Here is a 14,823-nt window from a genome sequence, read left to right on the forward strand (position 1 = left end):
AAATCCTTTATTTGAACCAGGGACTGTATTGGGTGTATTGGTGTCCGGAGTTTGGGGCTCGGTGGTGTCCCCTACTTGTTACAGTGTTGATTTTTGAGCATTGCTTGGATAAAACCTTGGTGGTAGGAAATAAAAGGTTTGGTAACAAATCTAAAACTCAATGCAAAGAAATTGACCTGATCACAGTGATGTGGGGAGCTGTAAACTCTTAGTTTGTACTGCAGGAATAACAGGAAGAACATACAATAAGCGTATAAAAAGGTGCCAAGATATTGGTGAATCTGCTGCTGCCTCCAACTAAGACAATAATAAAACTCATAAAAGTTATCTTACCTCTAGTGCCCTTGATACTGACGCCTTCTTGCTCAAGACACTGCATAAACAGAATGGCAAAACTCAACTTTGGGGTTGACTGGGCCGTCTTTAAAAAAAGTGCCATGTGCTGCAAAGGACAGTCTGCCAAGTGCACACTTCCTGAAAATCTAAAATTACAAATGAGATGCTTGAATCAAGTGCAGAATGCAGACCTGTGAGATGTGCCTCATCACTTGTAAGTACATATTTTGTTCAAAATGTGTTAGTAAAACTCTGTTTATTGCAAGACATTATTCTAAAACAGAAATTCCTATACTGGCAAAACAAAAACTTTATTTGACAACTGCAGGTGACGGAAATTAGACAAAGGTGGAGTGTTAGATGTGGAGTTCAGTTCTTGAGACATACAGACACATTATTTTCATTTTCCCAGCTGCTGGACCTAATGAAGTAGGATACATCATGACATGGTGGAAGTTGTAGTGATATAAAATTACAGGGCAAAAATACAAGATATATAAAAATACATCCAATTATTTGGAATGCTTTGACACTGTTCTTTGTTGACTGATACTACCATCTCTTTCTTACTGTTCAGTCACACATTATACTGTCAGGTGGTCAACTCTTTACAGTTAATACCAAAATTTACAGTATACTTGTAAAGTGACTTGTTTTTTCTTAAATACAAGACTGTTCTGTTTATGATAAGATGCATTTCTTGACACATCACAAATAAATTACAATTTGCACTGACCTAATTTGAAGGTGAGGGAATCTTTTATACCTTTTCTTTTTGTAATAACCATTCCTACAATTGAATCAGTTTAGAACAGAGAAGAACAAAAACTCAATTTAAAGTTTTCAATGTAAAAATATAAAATTTGGCAACTGTGCCATAGTAGTAATTTTAAAATAATTTTATTTTCTTTATATTTTGTTTCTCCTGCATCCTTTTGTAATATCAGTTTGGTTAATCATTTTTGTTTAAATGTATTAGTCCATATTAACATAAATTAAGAGTGTTAATGAGAAGCCTGATTAGGTAATCACTCAATTACGTTGTTCTTCAGCCCCTTCAAGGCTAGAAATACTTTTGTTTGTTACTCTTGATATGGAGTGGACCTTAGCATTTGATTCTCTATGTCTGTGTTACTCTCTTTTCATTTTGAAAATCTTGTATTTTGGTTTTGTTTTATACATCTTTTAACAATGTACTTGTTGATTTCCTGCTTCTCGACATATTAGGCATTGTATATAGGTTTTGGACTTAGGATTTTGACTAGCTTGGTTATTTGTGGATTCCAATTTGTATTTTGTTTTTATTTTTTATCTTCTTCATTTTGGTTTCCACTGTAATTTTTGGTCAATAGTTTGCTCTTTTGTTTATATGTATATATGTATACATACATACATACGTATTATGGGGTGCCAAACAGGCAAATATAATGATTTTTGGAATATATAAAATCACTGTTCTAAATATATAACACCAAAGCCTGATTATATAAAGTCAGCGTCGTAAAATATAAAATCACTCCTGAAAATATAAAGTCAGCGTTGGAACATATAAAATCATTCCTGAATATTTAAAATTAGGATAATTCACAAAAAAATGGTCTAGTTCTATCAAATATTCTCAAATTTCTGTGCTTGTCATTTCACTCGTACTAGTGAAAGGTAAACTTAGACAGAAGCCACTCAGAGACAATCGGGCTTGTGAGGTTCGTCCAAAAATGCGCCCATGCAAAAAGAATAAATAAATATAGTGTTCAAAATGCCAGGCACATACATCATTTTGAATGAATTAACTGAACAATGTTTTTTAATTTTTAAAACATTTTTCTGAAGAAGTTTTTGTTAACTTATTTCATTATGTTGTATTAGGAACTCATTGAGTTTACTAAGAATGAGTCTTTTCAATCAATATCAATGTAACCTGACTTTAAATTTATATATTCAGGAATGATTTTATATATTCTGACGCTGACTTTATATTTTGAATTTTTGACTTTATTTATATCAACACTGACTTTATATGTTCAAGTTTTGACTTTATATATTTTGACACTGACTTTATATATTCAAGTTTTGACTTTAAATATTCCATTCATCCATCCATTTTCTAACCCGCTGAATCGCGAACACAGGATCACGGGGCGCTGACTTTATATATTCAGGAATGACTTTATATATTCTGACGCTGACTTTATACATTCAAGCTTTGACTTAATATATTTCAATGCTGATTTTATATATTCAAGTTTTGATTTTATATATTCTGCTGCTGACTTTATATATTCCAAAAATCATTGTAATTGTCTGTTTGGCACCCTATGAGGGGCCGTTCAGGAAAAAAAGATTGGTTCGTAAATATATAAATTGGTTCGGATATATATATATTGGTTCAGATACATTGGTTTGTATATATACATTGGTTTTAATACATCCGTTCAGATATATATATATATATATATATATATATATATATATCGTTTCAGATATATGTATTGGTTCAGATACATTGGTTGAGATATATATAAATTGGTTTGCATAGATCCGTTCTGATATATATACATTGGTTGAGATACATTGGCTTGAATGCATCCATTCAGATATATACCTTGGTTGAGATATATATACAGTATATTGGTTGATATACATTGGTTAGGATATATACAGTGGGGTACGGAAAGTATTCAAACCCCCTTCAATTTTTCACTCTTTGTTATATTGCAGCCATTTGCTAAATCATTTAAATTATTTTTTTCCCTCATTAAATGTACACACAGCACCCCATATTGACAGACAAAAAAAGAATTTTTGAAATTTTTGCAGATTTATTAAAAAAGAAAAACTGAAATATCACATGGTCCTAAGTATTCAGACCCTTTGCTCAGTATGTAGTAGAAGCACCCTTTTGAGCTAATACAGCCATGAGTCTTCTTGGGAAAGATGCAACAAGTTTTTCACACCTGGATTTGGGGATCCTTTGCCATTCCTCCTTGCAGATCCTCTCCAGTTCTGTCAGGCTGGATGGTAAACGTTGGTGGACAGCCATTTTTAGGTTTCTCCAGAGATGCTCAATTGGGTTTAAGTCAGGACTCTGGCTGGGCCATTCAAGAACAGTCACAGAGTTGTTGTGAAGACACTCCGTTATTTTAGCTGTGTGCTTAGTTAGGGTCATTGTCTTGTTGGAAGGTAAACCTTTGGCCCAGTCTGAGGTCCTTAGCACTCTGGAGAAGGTTTTTGTCAAGGGTATCCCTGTACTTGGCCGCATTCATCTTTCCCTCGATTGCAACCAGTCGTCCTGTCCCTGCAGCTGAAAAAAAACCCCACAGCATGATGCTGCCACCGCCATGCTTCACTGTGGGGACTGTATTGGACAAGTGATGAGCAGTGCCTGGTTGCCTCCACACATACCGCTTAGAATTAAGGCCAAAAAGTTCTATCTTGGCCTCATCAGACCAGAGAATCTTATTTCTCACCATCTCAGAGTCCTTCAGGTGTCTTTTAGCAAACTCCATGTGGGCTATCATGTGTCTTGTCTCTCCTCAGTGTGTGGAGAGAACCAGGCACTGCTCATCTATCCATGTGATATTTCAGTTTTTCTTTTTTAATAAATCTGCAACAATTTCAAAAATTCTTTTTTTGTCTGTCAATATGGGGTGCTCTGTGTATGTTAATGAGGGAAAAAATGTATTTAAATGATTTTAGCAAATGGCTGCAATATAACAAGGAGTGAAAAATTGAAGAGGGTCTGAATACTTTCCGTACCCACTGTATATATTGGTTTAAATAGATTTAAACTGGCCTATCTGAACGGATTTAAATATATATACACCGGTTCAAATATATATACAACAGTTCGGATATATATAAATACGTTCAGATAGGCCAGTTTGCATATTCTCTTCTTGTGTCAGCGCATGCATGTGCGAGTGCTTACGCCTCAAAAAAAGATTGTCCTGTCAAAATAAAAGACTTTTGTCTTATTGACGTGAATCATCTTTAAATGAAATGCTGCCAATAAGGAATAATAAAATCACTGCGCTGCTTTCTATCTATGATGAACTAAAGTTTTATGGGGTGAAAAATATGATCGCCCCTGACAGATACACTTAATCAGTAGTGTGTGCGACCCACAATTTGTGAGTTTGAGTGTGTGTGTGTGTGCGTGTGCATGTGTGTGGTTTTGTCAGTTTCACTATGAAAACAGTTAAACACCCGTTATTTGTGAAGCAGGGATATTCTAATTATTCTGATCCCTGATCACTGATAAACATTCAGGAGAAACAGTGCTATTCCAGTGTTTTCCTCCTTAACATCCTTTCAGCAAACAGGACTAATATTCTTGCTGAAACAGATCACCCTTTAATGAAATGCTGCCAATATGGAATAACAGAAATCACTGGGTGTCTTTCGGTCAATGATAAACCAGCGTCTCTTGAGGTGAAAAAATGGAAGGTACTGCGGTTGCTATCAATTCTTTCTGGTAACTCAGCTTTTGAGAAGAATCTGTCATGGGGGGGACAAGAAGGAGCGAGTGAGGTGGGTGCATTGAGTCGGGGCGGGACGGAACGGGACGAGGAGGCGGGTATCTGTGTAAGTGTTTTAAATAATGAAAGGAAAAAAACTGCTTTGAAATCGAGGACCCCCAACCAAGACGATGCACAAAACAATACGTGGCAGACAGGCATATGCTACTTGTATAAAATACATACAATAATGACAACAATATTGAAGCAATGATGAAGCCAAGGGGAGATGTTAAACTTAGGTGGCTGCGTTGTGCCTGCCTGTAAATTCCAACCGATCTATTCAAACCAATGTATATATCTGAACCGACCTATATATCCAAACGGATCTCTCATCCAATATACAGTGCATCCGGAAAGAATTCACAGCGCATCACTTTTTCCACATTTTGTTATGTTACAGCCTTATTCCAAAATAGATTAAATTAATTTTTTTTCTCAGAATTTTCACACATAATTCCCCATAATGACAACGTGAAAAAAGTTTACTTGAGGTTTTTGCAAATTTATTAAAAATAAAAAAATTGAGAAAGCACATGTACATAAGTATTCACAGCCTTTGCCATGAAGCTCAAAATTGAGCTCAGGTGCATCCTGTTTCCCCTGATCATCCCTGATCATCCTGCAGCTTAATTGAAGTCCACCTGTGGTAAATTCAGTTGATTGGACATGATTTGGAAAGGCACACACCTGTCTATATAAGGTCCCACAGTAGACAGTTCATGTCAGACCACAAACCAAGCATGAAGTCAAAGGAATTGTCTGTAGACCTCCGAGACAGGATTGTCTCAAGGCACAAATCTGGGGAAGGTTACAGAAAACTTTCTGCTGCTTTGAAGGTCCCAATGAGCACAGTGGCCTCCTTCATCCGTAAGTGGAAGAAGTTCGAAATCTCCATGACTCTTCCTAGAGCTGGCTGGTCATCTAAACTGAGCGATCGGGGGAGAAGGGCCTTAGTCAGGGAGGTGACCAAGAACCCGATGGTCACTCTGTCAGAGCTCCAGAGGGCCTCTGTGGAGAGAGGAGAACCTTCCAGAAAGACAACCATCTCTGCAGCAATCCACCAATCAGGCCTGTATGGTAGAGTGGCCAGACGGAAGCCACTCCTTAGTAAAAGGCACATGGCAGTCCGCCTGGAGTTTGCCAAAAGGCACCTGAAGGACTCTCAGACCGTGAGAAACAAAATTCTCTGGTCTGATGAGACAAAGATTGAACTCTTTGGTGTGAATGCCAGGCGTCACGTTTGGAGGAAACCAGGCACCGCTCATCACCAGGCCAATACCATCCCTACAGTGAAGCATGATGGTGGCAGCATCATGCTGTGGGGATGTTTTTCAGCGGCAGGAACTGGGAGACTAGTCAGGATAAAGGGAAAGATGACTGCAGCAATGTACAGAGACATCCTGGATGAAAACCTGCTCCAGAGCGCTCTTGACCTCAGACTGGGGCGACGGTTCATCTTTCAGCAGGACAACGACCCTAAGCACACAGCCAAGATATCAAAGGAGTGGCTTCAGGACAACTCTGTGAATGTCCTTGAGTGGCCCAGCCAGAGCCCAGACTTGAATCCGATGAACATCTCTGGAGAGATCTTAAAATGGCTGTGCACCGACGCTTCCCATCCAATCTGATGGAGCTTGAGAGGTGTTGCAAAGAGGAATGGACGAAACTGGCCAAGGATAGGTGTGCTAAGCCTGTGGCATCATATTCAAAAAGACTTGAAGTTGTAATTGCTGCCAAAGGTGCATCAAAAAAGTATTGAGCAAAGGCTGTGAATCTACATGTGATTTCTCAGTTTTTTTATTTTTAATAAATTTGCAAAAACCTCAAGTAAACTTTTTTCACATTGTCATTATGAGGTGTTGTGTGTAGAATTCTGAGGAAAAAAATGAATTTAATCCATTTGGGAATAAGGCTGTAACATAACAAAATGTGGAAAAAGTGATGCGCTGTGAATACTTTCCGGATGCACTGTATATATCTGAACCGATCGATTTAAACCAATATATATCTCCAAACCAATATATCTCAACCAATGTATATATATATCAGAACGGATCTATGCAAACCAATTTAGATATATCTAAACCAATGTATCTAAACCAATGTATATATCTGAACGGATGTACAGTATTAAAACCAATGTATATATTCATACCAATGTATCTGAACCAATTTATATATTTACGAACCAAACTTTTTTTCCTGAACAGCCCCTCATAGCACCCCATAATACGTGTGTGTGTATATATATATGCTGAAAAAGGGCAGGTGTACGCACATTTGCATCCCCTTATCGTCAGGCCCCAATAAGGGCGAAACACATGTCGTGTACTCTTTGTATTATTTGGCAGGTACTTTATAACCTGTCTGTGATCTGCTTCTCTCAACTTAGAGGAGGTGGTGGATGTCTGCTGACTGTCCAACCAATCACAAACGTTACCTGGTAGTTAACAACCTAATAATCACATTCAGACCTAAGAATATATACAGTACATATGATGAATATTATATATACTTTTATTAATTAATTTAGTTTCATCAACTGATGAATTGATTTTTGGTATTGCATTTCTCTCAGATGTTCAGGGGAGACATGGAAGTAAGAATTTTATTGTTCTGCATATACTGTACATGGCAGTAAACTTGACTTGACTTGCCTTGAATTAGCTCCGGTGCACTATACAATAAAATATTCCTCAATACGAAGAAAACTGGAAATTCCTACAGCAATAACTAAAATATCAGACATATGTGTTCTCCTTTTCCACCTGGCTACTTCAGATTTTCTTTTTCCTTCATTCATTTCTTTCTTTCTTTCTTTCTTTCTTTCTTTCAGGGTTCATTGCAGCAATTACTTCAGCACAGTCTTCAGGTAAGAAACCAATGGCTTTGTTTGTGTGGTGATGCTAACTCTCCAGTATGTGGACATGTACTGTATGTAAGTACCTAGTTGATCTCTAACATAATCATTTCACAGATAAGGCCTCATTTGATTTCTTGTCTGAAATGCAAAAACGCTGTGCTCAGGCTGTCAGCCTCATTCTGGTCCATATTTAAGTAAAAGAACATTGTATAGTTACTGTAATTGTGGTTTGTTTTGGTTGTATAGGCTGACCTTTAAGATATTCATGCAATCTTCTGAAAGGTCTATGTTTTCATGCATCTCACATCTAATCTTAAAGACCATTTCAATGTTGACCTTTAAACTACAGTCACTCTGTAGTTTGCCATAAAATAAAATCTCAATCCAATAATATCCAAAGCAAGAAAACCAAGAAAACCACGGAGTCCGAAAGCCTACTGGTTTCAGTTTAGACGGTTATTAAAATAATAAAAAGCCATGTTCTGTCTGCACAGAGAGTCACTGTTCGTGAGCTGAAAGACATTTTTAAACATATCTTAACATAAATAAGAAGCTTTGACACTCCTGCTGTGCTAATGGACAACACCTAATGACATTCACCCTTTAGTCAAACCCATTTTATTAGGTTATGCCCATCCATGTTCATTATTTATTATTCTAATAGCAGACACCTGTTTGGCATTTTGCCGTCTTTGTTCTGTATCCTTTTCAACCAGATCTGTTTATTGCTAATCCTCAACCCAGTCCTTGGCATCTGCTTTCAGGGGTCATTTTACATTGGTGGAGTAGTTACATGGAAGACTCAATGCATCTAAGTGGTTAAACCATATTGGCTTACAATATCCTTTAAAAATAATAACATCTTACAAGGTACAGAATCATGTAGTAAATCAAGTCCTTAATTAAAATTAAATCCTTAATCACATTATTCATTTTATAGTGGGTTGAAAAAGTATTCTGGAAAGCCACCGTATTTCCATCTTACATCATTACAACATATAAAAACTACAAATGTAGAGTATCACACTTTTATGTCATATTTTGAAACATTTAGAGCTTGGTGAACTAAACAAATGCAAATTGTCAGTCATGTTGTGAGAAATGCTGTTGAAAAAGTAATTGACCTCTTCACATGACACACAGTCAATACTTGGTAGCAGCACTCTTTGCGGCAATAACTGCTTGCCATTGCTTTGGATATCCATCTACAAGCTTAGCACATCTGGCTGGAGGACATTTTTTTCCCATTCTTCCTTGCAGAACTGCTCCAACTGTGCAAAGTTTGAAGGCTTTTTGTTTGTGAACTTCAATTTTGAGATCATGCCACAAATTTTTAATCAGATTCAGATCCAGACTCTGGCTAGGCCACTGCAAAACCTGGATCTACTTTTTGTCAAACAATGCTTTGGTTACTTTTTCACAGTGTTTCAGGTCATTGTCCTGCTGAAAGTGGTAGTGTCGTTCGAGTCCCAATTTCATGGCTGATGTTTGACGGTTTTCTTGCAAACTCTGGATACACTTCTTACTATCCATTCTTCCTTCAATAAGGACATGGGACCCAGCGCCTGCACTAGAGAAGCAGCCCTAAAGTATCTATCTATCTATCTATCTATCTATCTATCTATCTATCTATCTATCTATCTATCTATCTATCTATCTATCTATCTATCTATCTATCTATCTGTCTGTCTAAAGCATGATGCCCCCACCATGTTTGATGGTAGGTATGGTGTGATTGGCATTGGCAGTCCCTTCCATCCGCCAGACAAACACCTTTATGTTGAGGCCAACAAGTTCAATTTTGGTCTTATCAGACCAAAGTACATGACTTCATAATGCAGGACTCTTGTCAAGATGTCTCTTAGCGAATTCTAATCGAGCTTTCAGATGACATTTTTTAGTAGTGGCTTTTTTCTGGCAACTCTGCCATACAGCCCCTCTCTGTGTAAAACCTTTGATATTGTAGTCTTGTGCTCAATTACTCCAGCTGCAGATACTGAGCTCTGCAGGTCACTCAGAGTCACCTTAGGATTTACTTTGACTTCTCTGACTAGTTTTCTTGACATTTTCTTTGTTATTTTAACAGGGTGGCCTGACCTAGGCTGGTTCACTATGCTTCCAGTTGTCTTCCACTTCACTATGATGGCCTTCATGGTGGATGCACTGAGGCTAACAAGTTGGGCAGTCTTCTTGGTACCATTGCCATCTTTAAACGTCTTAATCACAGTAGTTCTCAAGTCATAAGAAAGTTCCCTTGTCTTCATTTTTGTCAGCTTTTCAGGTTTCACCAAATAAGCCACTTGTACTGATTTCTCAGTTGAATGTTCCTAAGAACTGGCCTAAATAATCACTTATAGGCCAGTCAACAAGCTGGAGGATGAATGGCTTGATTGTTTACACCTGTTTTCATTACTCTCATTGCACTGTTAACAATACTTATTCAACAGCAGATTTCACTGATATGTTCTTTATTGTTGCAGCATAATTTGCTTTTCAGGATTTTTTGTGAAAATTTATTGTTCAAGAGGCCCTCATTTATATGTAACAGTATGAAACTAAAAATGCATTTTCAAAGAAAAATATTACAGGAAATTTTAACTTTGTCTAGGGGGTCAAATACTTTTTCAACCAACTGTAATTTCTGTGCATACTGTTTTCTAATTATCCAGTGTGATCGTATATATAAAAATATTCAGCAAATATTCATAAAGATATATTTCCATAAGCTCAGTTCCGATTTTTTCACTCATATATGAGGCAGAAAAACTTGGAGTCAGAATTTCAAGTGTGGTATTAAATTCCATATGAATGTACTGTATACGACTTAAATGTGATCTCTTTTTAAACTTGTATATAAAAGGTCTAGAGGTTTACATTTCCCAACTAATTTGCATCAATGTTTTCACAATGATTTTTACATGATCCTTGAGCTCATCTGAGCGTATACTGTTCACCTTGAAAAATCGTCTCCACATACTGTAGCTGACATTATTGAATGTGGATGCCCATATGTGAATTGCTATCTATGACAACTATACAATAATCACTGAAAAATTTCACACAATCATCCAGTCTTTTACAACATGTGAAACAAATAATTTAAAGTTGATTTATAACTGCTACAAATCACAACTCATCATGATATATAGGCCTGAGTAAATGTCCACTGAGAAGAATCAGTGAAATTTACCAGTTACTTTTATTCACTTAAAAACATTGTCATAAATTTTTATAACAACATTCTCAGCAAGAGTAACTCTGCATGGGATATAAAAATTGACAGCTGGTTTGTGGCGTTTCAGCTTGTTTCATCCTGGCTGAGCTCTTTTGCACAATCTGTCTTTTTCATTTCCCCAATATTGTTTTACCATATGTGTAAACCACAGAAGTGGATGACGCTGATTTCTTTCAAAAATCTAAGGCTTTGATAATAAATGCTATGTAGTGAATTCAGTTCGGTTCAGATTTGTTGTGATGAGCACAATGTACAGTAACAATTTTGTTTGAACAGTTCCTCAAAATACACCACACTGCCACTTGATGTAATTCTCACTCTGTAGGCTCTTTAAAATATAATAACACAGAATATAATAGGTGAAAAGTAGCCCATGCCACAATCACCCCAAGTTGTGTGTTCTGTGGTCCATGATTTCAGTTAGTTAAAACCATATATAAAATTTGGGAATGGCATTGCAATGTTTTTCACTTGCTTGGAGTAATTAGCCCACAGCCTGCACCAGTTTCTATTTGAAGAAAAGAGAAGACAGCACAGAGCAGGAGTGGCAAACCGCAGGTGATGACCACAATGTTGGAAGATAGCACGCTCACAGATAAGGCAGACCCAACAATGTGTGAAAATGTACAATAAATAGTTGATTTTCTTTGCTTGATACTGACATGTATCTGAGATTGCACTGAAGCCATAGCTGCAAAGACTGACGCAACATGAAACCTAAATGTATTTGAGACATCAATTAAAGGGAAAAAAAAAAAGATTGGAGCCTGCATTTGCATAAAACCGCTGTAAATGAATGTGATTCAGGTATGCATGCCAGTATTGCACATAAAAAATATGGTTTGTTACACATGGCATAAGAAAAAAACTTATGATCGGAGAACTTTTATGCTGCCAGCACTAGCACATTGGATTGGATTGTGCAGACTCACAATGGTTTGACAGCAGATGCTTTCGCACATCAAATGATTTCTAGGCATGCAGACGATTTTGCTATTGTATTCAGTTCAGTTCATTTTTGTTCTGCACTCTGCACTCTTCACTCTTCATTTTTTGCAGAGTCTCAAGGTTGCAGATTGACGTAAGTAATCCAACATCCCCCTCAACATTTAAAAACTGTCAAAGTACTTTTTGCATCTTAACTTGCTATAACTTGCCTTTTCTAGTTTTGGATCCTCTTTTGTGCTCACTTTTCCAAGATAGCATTGATAACTGCCCTCAAAGCAACATCTATACACACTCATTTCAGGTTTGCATTACTTGAAAATTTAATTTGAAAGGTCAAATTAAAAAAACAAATATGACCCAAATATTAGAATTGAGTCACTTTTAGCTGCAGTGTTAATGTAACTTCAGTGATCTAGCAAGAAGTTGAAAAATGTAATTTGCTAAAGCAAAATCCTAAATAGATGTATAAAATAGATGGATCAATGATGACTTACATGTAAAGGTACTAAAGAAATTCTTTCAGAAACTCCAGAGAACAAGCAGAGTTAAAACAGGACTGGAGAATCTATGTTATTTGTACCTTTTCTTTTATATTTTACTCATTTAAATGTGTTACTATAACAGGCATCACAGTTAAGTGAGTTATTAGATTTAAAATGTAATTTTATTAGTTTCCTCTGAAACACATTGCAACAGATAATACTCTTAATTTTACTGTATAACATAAAGCTTTATTGCTAATGATGTACAAAAGGAGGTCAAGTGGAACTGGAGAAGTGAGAACTTAGAACAGGAGCAGTTTGAGCTAGTACATTAAAATACAATAAATATATAAACCTGTGATTTTAGCTGCAAAACATAGTAGGCTGACAAAATCATTACATTGTTAGAACAAAATCTACTGGAGTGACATTATGCAAAAAACAAGTGACTTTTCATATTAGGCCTTGCTTATATCTTTGTTTGGTTTCATTTGGATTAGGTGATTTGTTTTTGACCTGTTGCTTCCACAGATTTACATCTTCACACACACACACACACACACACACACCCACACACACACACACACATACACAGACCCAATGCCAAAATGGCCAAACTGAGTTCAGAGATGCACTAAACGTGTAAATCTACTGAAAGCATGAAGTCAAAATTTTCAAGCCACCATAACACTTTTCTTATATATGTCGGGAAATTAAAAATATCCATCCATCCATTATCCAACCCACTATATCCTAACTACAGTCAACACAGGGCACAAGGCAGGAAACAAACCCTGGGCAGGGTGCCAGCCTACCGCAGTAAAAATAGAATATTCAGCACAAAAACTATACATATGCAACTCTTCTCCATTTCTTTTTCTACAAAACACAAACCCGCTTTCAGAAGTTCTTGTTATTCACTCCTACTATGGAAAAATCTATAAAGCATTACAGAGCATGGAAATGCTGATAATTCTAGTGGAGGTCTGCCAATAAACCCTTCATTGGTGATCCTGCTCTGAGTTCAGGAGGGAGACCACCTGAACATGACAGTGAGAAAAAGTGCCACTTCAGGGTACATGAATGAGGAGGAGACGATCAACAAAAATTACAAATTTTATTTCTATAGCACATTTTTATACACAGGCTGTAGCTTGAAGTGCCGACAAAGAAAAAAATAACACGAAAAGAAAAAACAAACTAGAAAATGACAAAAATAAGAATAAATAAATACTAACAATAATAGATAAGCGTATACCAGTATGCACCTACATAATATAAAAATACAAGTAATACAAAAAAGAAACGTCCTTATATAAAGAATTATGTAAGTTTGTAATGATATGCCCGATGGTATGGTCAGATGACCAGGGAGGATTGAAAAGAATTAAAAATAACTCCAGAAGTGCAACACTGAAGAAAAAAAAAAAAACTAATTCTGCAAGGTTTCAAGGAACAACAGACCACAAAGCCCCCATTTGGCTTTAACACTGAGGATAAGAACGTTTTTTTTTGTGTTGGTCCAAAATCACATGAGGAATGCCTCAATGGGCTTTGCCAGGACCTGTTTTGTGACAGCCCCCCCAGCCTTGACTCCCTAAGAAGACAAGAAAAAAAACTCGAGACAATTAGATTTAAAAGCAAAATGAACATCCACAGTAGCAGCTCTGAGTAGGGTACATAATTGTAACATAACAAATGTTCAGCAAAAGCAGAGGGTACAGACCTATAAATACCTGGGAGTGCAGCTGGATGATAAATTGGACTGGACTGCCAATACTGATGCTCTGTGTAAGAAAGGTCAGAGCTGACTATACTTCCTTAGAAGGTTGGCATCCTTCAATATCTGCAATAAGATTCTGCAGATGTTCTACCAGAAGGTTGTGGTGAGTGTCCTTTTCTACGCGGTGGTGTGCTGGGGAGGCAGCATAAAGAAGAAGGACGCCTCACACCTGGACAAACTTTTGAGGAAGGCAGGCTCTATTGTATGAATAAAGCTGGACAGTTTAACATCTGTGGCAGAGCGACGGGCGCTGAGTAGGCTCCTGTCAATCATGGAGAATCCACTGCATCCACTGAACAGTGTCATCTCCAGGCAGAGGAGTAGCTTCAGTGACAGACTGCTGTCACTGTCCTGCTCCACTGACAGACTGAGGAGATCGTTCCTCCCCCACACTATGTGACTCTTCAATTCCACCTTTAAAAGCTAACAATATTCAAAGTTATTGTCTGTTTTTACTCTTTAATATTGTTTTTTTGTATCAGTATGCTGCTGCTGGATTATGTGAATTTCCCCTTGGGATTAATAAAGTATCTAAGTTGAAAATTTGGAGTATTACTGTCCTGCTGAGAAAACGTGTGTAATAAATGAAACCCAAACCAATAAAAATAAACCTAGCTACCAATTCCTAACAAAAGACCAAAGTCAAAGTTGAAACA

The 14,823-nt window shown here is 36.9% G+C and overlaps 1 protein-coding gene across 2 annotated transcripts in view; it reads left to right on the forward strand.

Annotated features, from left to right (window-relative positions):
- Window positions 1-472: 472 nt before the first annotated feature.
- The window catches only part of LOC120519072 (low affinity immunoglobulin gamma Fc region receptor II-a-like), a 43,164-nt gene continuing 28,813 nt past the window's right edge, over window positions 473-14,823 (forward strand). For both annotated transcript variants that reach the window (XM_039742163.1, XM_039742164.1), the window contains exons 1-2: window positions 473-550; window positions 7,693-7,728. In XM_039742163.1, the coding sequence (XP_039598097.1) occupies window positions 520-550; window positions 7,693-7,728 (67 nt within the window). In that variant the 5' untranslated portion in view covers window positions 473-519. The remainder of the gene's footprint in view (window positions 551-7,692; window positions 7,729-14,823) is intronic.

The sequence above is a fragment of the Polypterus senegalus genome, chromosome 18 (genome assembly GCF_016835505.1).
Source record: "Polypterus senegalus isolate Bchr_013 chromosome 18, ASM1683550v1, whole genome shotgun sequence".
Classification (NCBI taxonomy): domain Eukaryota; kingdom Metazoa; phylum Chordata; class Cladistia; order Polypteriformes; family Polypteridae; genus Polypterus; species Polypterus senegalus.